The sequence below is a fragment of the Furipterus horrens genome, unplaced genomic scaffold (genome assembly GCF_987537825.1).
Source record: "Furipterus horrens unplaced genomic scaffold, mFurHor1.1.pri manual_scaffold_5, whole genome shotgun sequence".
NCBI lineage: Eukaryota > Metazoa > Chordata > Mammalia > Chiroptera > Furipteridae > Furipterus > Furipterus horrens.
Window position 1 is genome coordinate 181,543,806 of NW_028327175.1, and position 7,794 is coordinate 181,551,599.

Below are 7,794 nucleotides of genomic sequence, written 5' to 3' on the forward strand. Positions count from 1 at the left end.
AGGGTCCCTGAGACAAGTCACCCGGACTTCTGACAAGAACGCTCCCTGGCCCCGACCTGCCCCCTTCTTCTGCGGCCAGGTGTGGCTGCCCGTGGAGTTCCCCCAACCTGGCTAGAATGCGTGGGAGACGACTCTGGACTCTGAGACCTTGGATTCTAGCCTCGACACGCATTGGCTGTGTGACCCTGCGCTGGGCGCTACCTCTCTGTTCCTTAGCTCCCGACTCAAGATAGTTCGGGGTTGGATTTCTAAAAAGTTCCTTCCAGCCCTGCCCCACTGGCCGCAGCGTCGGTCCGGGTACCCCTACCCAATTTGGCCCGCCGGCGTTCCCCACTGACCCCCGGCCCGCGGCCCCCGCCTCCCCGCAGTGCGCCTTACCTGGGCTTGGAGGCAGAGAACCAGCAAGTGCAACAGCCTGTGGGAGACAAAAGCGGGCGGGAGAGAGAGGGGCGCGGGGTGAGCGAGGGGCGCGGCGCGCGGCCGGCGGGGACTGGGCGGCGGTACTCACAGGCAGCTCAGCGCCGAGCGGGGGCTGCCCATGGCGCGCGGCCCGGGGAGCGCGGGGAGCCCTGGCGGGATCACGCCGGCCCGCGGGCACAAGAGATGAGACTGGCGGCGAGCGAGGACTGCTCGAGGGCGGGAGCCCAGTGGCGATGCCGACGCTGCTCCGCAGGTCCCGGGGAAGGTCGAGCTGGCCGCGCCGAGTCGCTCTGCGCCGCTACCGGAGCCGGTGGCCGCTGGCTACTCAGGAGCCGGAGCAGGCGGAGGGTAACGGGCCGGCAGGCTGGGTGGGTAGGTGGGAAGGGGAGGGGGAGGGGTGGGGGCGGGGGGCGCCGCACCGGGCGCGAGGGGGGAGCGCGGGGCGGGCGGCCGGAGCCCGCAGCCCCGGCTAGGAGCTGGGGCCGGGACGCAGCCCGGGGCGGGGGCGGGGCGGCCGGGGCGGGGCGGCCGGCGGGTCTGGGATTGGGGGTCTGGGCCAGGGGAGGGGTCTGGGGACCCGCCGGAGGGGCGTGGGCGACCGAGGTGGGCGCCTTTCCCCCACCCTCCTGGGCCTGTCCCCTCGCGCGCTCTTGAGGTCTAGACGCGCGGGGATGGGGGCGCCTCGTGCGCCCGTTCCATGGGGTCCCGAGACCCTCTGCAGGGACTTCCTGGACCGCCGGATCGTCAGAGTTGGAAAATGCCAGGGCTCCACCGTGGGGCTCGGTCTGCTCACGCCTCTGGCTAGGCTGCGGGTCTCTGAGCCACCTACTGTGCGCTCCTGCTGGGCCTGCCCCTGGGAAGTGGCCGCTGACACTGGACTGAAGACCAGTGCCTGCCTGTGCGACGGGGAACCAACCCCCCATCCTTCTGCTCTTCTGCTGAGTACCCCGCCTTGCCTGTCTCTCCTGCACCTCTCAGTCTTCAAGAAGCCTTGAGAGAAATGTCTTCTTCTTACCCTCCAGCACCCATTATCACCATCACCTCCCGCTCCTCTCCCCCGTTCCCAATACAAATACACACATATACTGGCCTGTGACTTGGGAGGAACCACGAGCCACCTATGTTGGAGAGCCCAGAAGTCCCTGGCAAGGACCCCCAGTCCCTGCCAACCTCCAAAGCAACAGGCAGATGGTACAAAAATAACTACTCTTAACTGTTTTTCCTGGGGAAGAGATTTCGGTCCAGGCAGCCAGCTTTTCTCTCAGAGTCCCATTATTTGTGCACTTAAGAGGCACTTACATACCTACTGTGTACTAGACAGGGACTGGTGCTTTGTGTCAACTAGGACAGGGCGAGGGGGAGTGCCAAAGAAGGAGGTATGGACTTGTCTAAGTCGTTCCCAGACCCTCATGCTTCCCCTGGCAGGAGGAGGAGGGGTGCTTCTTTGGGAGCAGCTTGGGTGGGCAGAGGTGCCCTGGGATAAGCACTTCTGAGGAGCAGGTGAAGTCACTGATGTTCTGCCCAGCCACTGACTTTGACCACACCCCCTTGCCCCACTGGCCCCCTCATGTCCTTGGGGGTTGAAGCTTGAGGGGTTGGGTGGTCTTAGGAAGCTGTTAGGCCAAAGGAGGTAGGCAGGCCCTTTTCCGACAGTACAGTCAAGTTCTGCCTGCCTCCCCTTTCTCTACCTTCTCCCACTCCCAGCCATAATGCTAACACTGAGCAATATGCAGGTGGGAAAACAGAGGCAGAGGACTTATCCCAAAGATCCCATCGCTCCACAAAGGAGTGGACTTCCTGAGCTCACCTGTTAGCCCCTCCGGGAGTCTATTCACTCAGCTGGCTCTCGCCCAAACAGACCTCCAGGCAAGGACATATCTTACTAGCTCAGAACTTGCGGTTCATGGCACAGAACTGGGCAGGGTTATTCTGCAGTTAGGATTTGATGAATAAGTACTGGGGAAACTGAGCATTTAGACCTCAGCCCAGAAGTGGCTTCCCCAGGGAGACTTGCCTTCACCCCTTGCCTCAACAGATAATAATCTTAAACACCACCATTTATTGAGGATTTGTATTTGCTAAAGGCTGGACTTAACTCTCTCCTCCCAACCCCACTAGGAGATGGGTCCATTGGGTGGGTGGGTGGGGGAGACAGGTGAGGTGGGCTCCAGTGCCCACAACCCAGACTAGCCTTTATCCTTTATTGTGCCCTTCTGTGTTAGAGGCCTGCAGGACACCTGTTGAGTGTCTACCTCCCCAGCTGCACTTCAAGCAAGCAGAATACTCACCATCTTAACCTCATGCCTGTGAATAGTAGGCCCTTGAAAAAGTTTATTTGCATACATTAATGAATGAATGAGTGAAGAGATGTCAAGCAGAGGATCTGAAGGGCCTTCTCACCACCAGGGACCCTGCTGTATAAAAATGGTCTGATGAGAACAGGGAGCAGGAGCCAGACATTCAGACCATCCTTAGTGTGTTGTGCATAGTCGCAGAGTCACAACCAGAGTCACTCTGTGCACCAGTCCTCCCCTGGAATGGGGGTGATAGCCAGAACTCCTGGATCAGACCAGGGTCCAACCTGGGTTCTGGAGTCCCCAGAAGGTTCTGAGCCTCAGTGATCATAACACACCCTTCTCTCTCTCCCCCATAGACCAGCATCTAGGCCCTAAAAGGGTGGAGGTCAGGGTTTTAGTCCTACACCTTAACCTCTACCAAAGAGCCTGCTTGTACAGGACCAGAATTCCTTTACATTTGGAGAATTTCCCCTGAACTTGATCCTTGTCAATTTGGGGAGATTCTTCTCATCTCCCCAAAAGTCTGTCTCTAGAGGGGGGTAGATGGGGACAGCCACGCATCCGTCCCAGGTACTGTCTGGGCACACTCTGAGTGACAGATGCAAAAATACTCCTTCAGGGCCCCAGCAGGCTTCTCTCTCCCTCCCTCACTGCCTTGCTCGCCTCCCAGCCAGCTCGCTTCTTTATCTTATCAAAGCCCCGTAATTACAATTGCTATTTTGTTTCTTCGAATCTGCAATCAGAGCTCCCTGGCCCTGATGAGGGAGCGCCTGTCAACCTGATCGCTGAGTGACAGCCCGGCCGCCTTTCCCGGCCGCCCCCACACTTCGCAAACACAAACACACACACACACACCCTCACCTCCTACAAACACAAACACACACTCCTCACTAACACAAACAGCTTCTCTCCACAAACACGCCCTCGCGGAGACCCAAACACACACCTTCAGCCTCTTTCCAAACGCATCCCTCACCCCCGGCCCACCCCAGGCCCTCAGATCCACACCAGCTGGCACGGCCGCCGGGGCTGCCACTCGTTCCTCCTGCGCCAGGCGTTCAAAGCGCTGCGGACTCTCCGCTCACCGTTGAAATGCAAATCTTGGAGACTGCGTTAAGTACTTGGGACACAGTCTGGGAATCGTCCCTTCTACCCCGCACCCCCAAAGGCAGGCTGCCCTTCGTCCAGCAGTCTGTAGACCCCAGTGTAAGCCTTCATCTCTCAACGCTCCTTGTCTGGAGTGAATTGGCAGCATTCCTACTGTGCGCTGAGGGTGTAGAAGGGGGATCGAGAGACGGGGCGAAGAGGGAAGAAAAACTTCCTAGCACTATCCGCGGGGCACCTGGTCTGGCCGGGAAATTCCTGGATGAAGGGGCAGACGTGGATTGGGCCCCCATTGCGGGCAGGAGCTCGCTAGGCGCTGGCGGGAGAATATCGGAGACCCACCAACACAACAGTCAAGGCACACAGTGAGCCATCAGCTGCGCGTGTGTGGGGGTAAATACTGGGGCGAAGCAACGCGCAGGGGCTAGCTGGGTTGGCCTCCCCCTGCCCCCAGATGACTTTTCCCAGCACCCAGCGGGTCTCCCACGCCTCCAACCTTGAACGTGCGGAGCAGGATTTCGGAGGCTATAGGCGAGAGGAGGTAGTGAAGCGCTCTAACAGGAGCCCTTCCAGTGAATGATGAATGAATGAACGAACTTAGCCTTAGTAACTTATTCCCTTGCCTTCCGCCTAAACTTCGGCGGCCAGACCACTTGAGGGCAGGGAGCCCCTGTACGCCTAAAGCCCCTAAAAGAGTTGACTTGGGACAGCGACAGGGACACAGGCGGTTTCAACATTGCCCACCAGAGGGCGCCAGCTCCCCCTTCCCCTCCTTCTCTAACCCGTGCTGCGGGAAAGTGAATGGTCTCAAGCCTGGCTGCCACCCTCCACCCTGGTTCTTGGTGGAAGCACTTCAGGAAATCCTCCTGGAGAGGAGAAAGGGGCCTGCGACCCTGATCACTGCAAAAAACAGAGGGATCACCTTCCTTTATCCTCAACTTGAAAAAGTGAGGTTAAAAACTGGACCCTCTTTGCTCCTCACCACAGCGAGCTGGAAACCTCTTCTAGGGATATGTTGAAGAGGGAGTGCTTTCCAGGGACATCCTCTCCCAAGTTTACATCAGCTGGCCCAATACCACCAGCCCCTTCGGGTTATCTAGGGACCCCTCCTACTTGCTCAACTCACTGTGGGAGGGAGTGGGCCAGGCCCCTCCAGGCACTCTTCTCCGTCCATCCTCAGCATGTCTGGCCCCAGGCTATCCCAGGAGGTAACCTTTTATTTGTTTGTTTGTGGGCACTAAGACACCCTACCCCATCAACACAGCTGCTGAACTGCTGACCCCAGAGTTGGTCACATACACATGCATCCCATCAGGTACTGAATACATCCCTTTCTCTTTCTGGCACAGCAGCAGCCAAGCCCAAGAACCACCTGATTCCAGGCACCAGAGACTCCAGACCAGGCGGTGTGTGTGCACAGGATAAGGGGGGTGTGTGTGTGTCAGAAACCCCTTAACCTATGAGTCTGAATCCCAGGGGATCCTCTTTGCCCCCATATGCCAGGCCACCCGGATTCTGGTTTCCCTGTCACCCAATCTGGTCAGCCCCCTCCATCTGGCCCCTGGAATCAGGTTTCTAAGGCTCCACAGAAGCTCAGAGACAGCCTGCAAGACTGGAAGGAGCAAAGACATGCCTCCTCCCTACTCAGAGCCCCCTCATGGGGCTAGAGATGCACATTCCTCCGGCTGCTTAAACCCCCTTATCTGCCCCCCTGCCCATCAGCCTGAGTGCTGACAGAGGCCCAGACCCCTTGTTTGAATGGTGATAACCTCCTGGGATGGCCCTCCCCCACCTGTAGGGACTGGGAATGGGCTTGGTGTTGGGAGGTCCTCTTCTAGCAAGGCAGTTTGGGACTGGGCCTGGCTGGGGCATAGCAGTATCCCACATTTCCTCACCCTCCCCCAGGCCTGGGACCACCCTCAGTGCTGCCACACTGCCACCTGGTGGTCCCTAGGGTAATGCCACCCCAGCAGGGAAAGAAGCCACATGAGTTGCAAAAAAACAAAACTCTACACTTTATTTCACCCTTCATCCAAAAATGTAAAAAGTGTTTAAAATGTCTAGTCCTGAGCTTTAGATGCTGACCTCTAACCTCAAAGACAAGTGCGGAGAAAGGATCAGGACAGTTCAGAGTTCCTCCCACTCATGGAGAAAAGGGAAGCCCCGGGTATGGTATAGAATTAGAAGAACACCAGGGCCCTGTGGAGAATGGGACCCACTTTCTCCTAGTACCAGCCCAAGACCTCCCACACCACCCTTCCTCTTCAATGAAGAAGACATTTGAAATTCTTGATACTTGTACAGCAACATGATGCATGGCATGTATGGCAGGCAGCTAGCTGACCTGAGGAGAGCAAAAAAGAGATAAGCATCTAGGCCCTCACCTGCTCCTCCTGCTCTCCCAGACCCTGCTGGACACCCCTCCCTCCCTCCCACTCACCAAGGAAGGCTAGGGCCTGCCCCTCTGCTTCTTGGCAGGAAGGATGGGACACAACTCAGCTTCCTCCTCCTCACTCTCGTCGTCTTCGCTCTCTTCCTCAGAAACATCATGGCTTACAGTAACTGGTGTATACACAGATAGTAAAGGGAAGGGGAGAAGGTTCAAGCCAGACCCCTTTCATACCACACATCATTTATTCATCCACTGTGGTGCTAGGCTTACAGGGCCCCGACCTCCCAGAGCATATGGTCTAGATGGGAAGAACCTCAGACACTAAACTAGGTAACAAAGAGCCAAGGAATTACATATCACTGGAGCTGGAGAAGCTGGGACAGGTTCCATGAAGGAGGTAGGCATGAGAAAGGACAGAAAGTAGAGGGCACATCACGGAGAACCCGTATGGCAGCTACACTGGGATATAAAGCTGGAATGGGGCAAGGGTGTGGAGTCGAGCGAGACCTGATGGAGGGTACACTCTCACCAATCTGGTGGCGCCCAGTGATCCGCACAGGACCAGAACCTGACTTCAGGCGGAAGGTTACAGGAGGTTGGAGCTGGAAGTCATCCAAACTGAGCTGGGAGGAAGACAGGGATGAAGGCCTAGCCCACCTCTGCCCTCCCCCACCCCACAAAGTATGGCCAGGGAACTCACCATGGGTTGGCAGGACAACTTGAGGTTGGCCACAGGGACTGCAATCTCCTGGTGGTCATGGTTCCGGGCCACAACTTCTACCACATTACACTCATCTTTGGCCCTTTCCGTGAGGCAGAGCTGGGAAGGGTACACAACGCCTTGAAGGGGATCTCCCCAAGCAAGTATTGACCCCACAGTGCAGGCATCTACCCTAGAACTTCCCAAGCCTCAGGGGTCCCTGAGTTACCTGGCCTAGGGAGAGGGCCATTGGGAGGCTGGGGAATGGAGGACCGGTAGACCCAGGAGTTGCCTGCTTAGGTTCAGCTATTCACCAATACCCCTCTTCCCCACCCCTCACCATAGTCAAAGACAGCATGTGCTCTGCATCATCCTCTTCCTCTACCTTGAAGGTGAAAGAGCGCGTGTGTCCCGAGAGCTCACATCCTGTAAGAGATAAGTGAGTGTGCCTAGGTGTGAGTGCGCGTGTTATGTGAGGGGAGGGAGGGCGTTTCACCAAACCTTCGTCACGAGGCCATGAACTGCATCTACACGCCCACTTTTTCGGAACACCTGGGGCGCTCAGCCCTGGGCCACGCCGCGCACATTTGGGCAGGGGTCTCACCACCACTTCCGCTCCAGCTGCGGCGTTCGAGCCCCACCTACGCCTTCACCCACGTCGTGCACCCATCTGCATTCCTGTTGCTCACGCCTTCCTCTTACCGCCCCAGGACTACCCTCATCCCCTCCTTTCTCAATACCGAAGAAAAAACTGTCCATAGTGATCGGAGCCGGGGCCCCCAGCCTCCCGACGCCCTTGGCCCGGGTTCGGCTCTCCTGACTCCAACACGTTAAGGCGGCCATGCTGCAAGGGCCGCTGGGGAACCCCACCCACGACACGT

At 57.7% G+C, this 7,794-nt stretch overlaps 1 protein-coding gene across 1 annotated transcript; it reads right to left on the reverse strand.

Annotated features, from left to right (window-relative positions):
- Positions 1 to 5,812: 5,812 nt before the first annotated feature.
- On the reverse strand, positions 5,813 to 7,794 carry NPM3 (nucleophosmin/nucleoplasmin 3). The gene is made up of 5 exons (XM_090279535.1): positions 7,654 to 7,794; positions 7,254 to 7,339; positions 6,914 to 7,033; positions 6,743 to 6,836; positions 5,813 to 6,383 (listed from the first exon to the last, which is right to left on the reverse strand). Exons 1-5 carry the CDS (start codon positions 7,754 to 7,756, stop codon positions 6,271 to 6,273), a joined length of 516 nt encoding a protein of 171 aa, XP_090135661.1. The 5' UTR covers positions 7,757 to 7,794; the 3' UTR covers positions 5,813 to 6,270.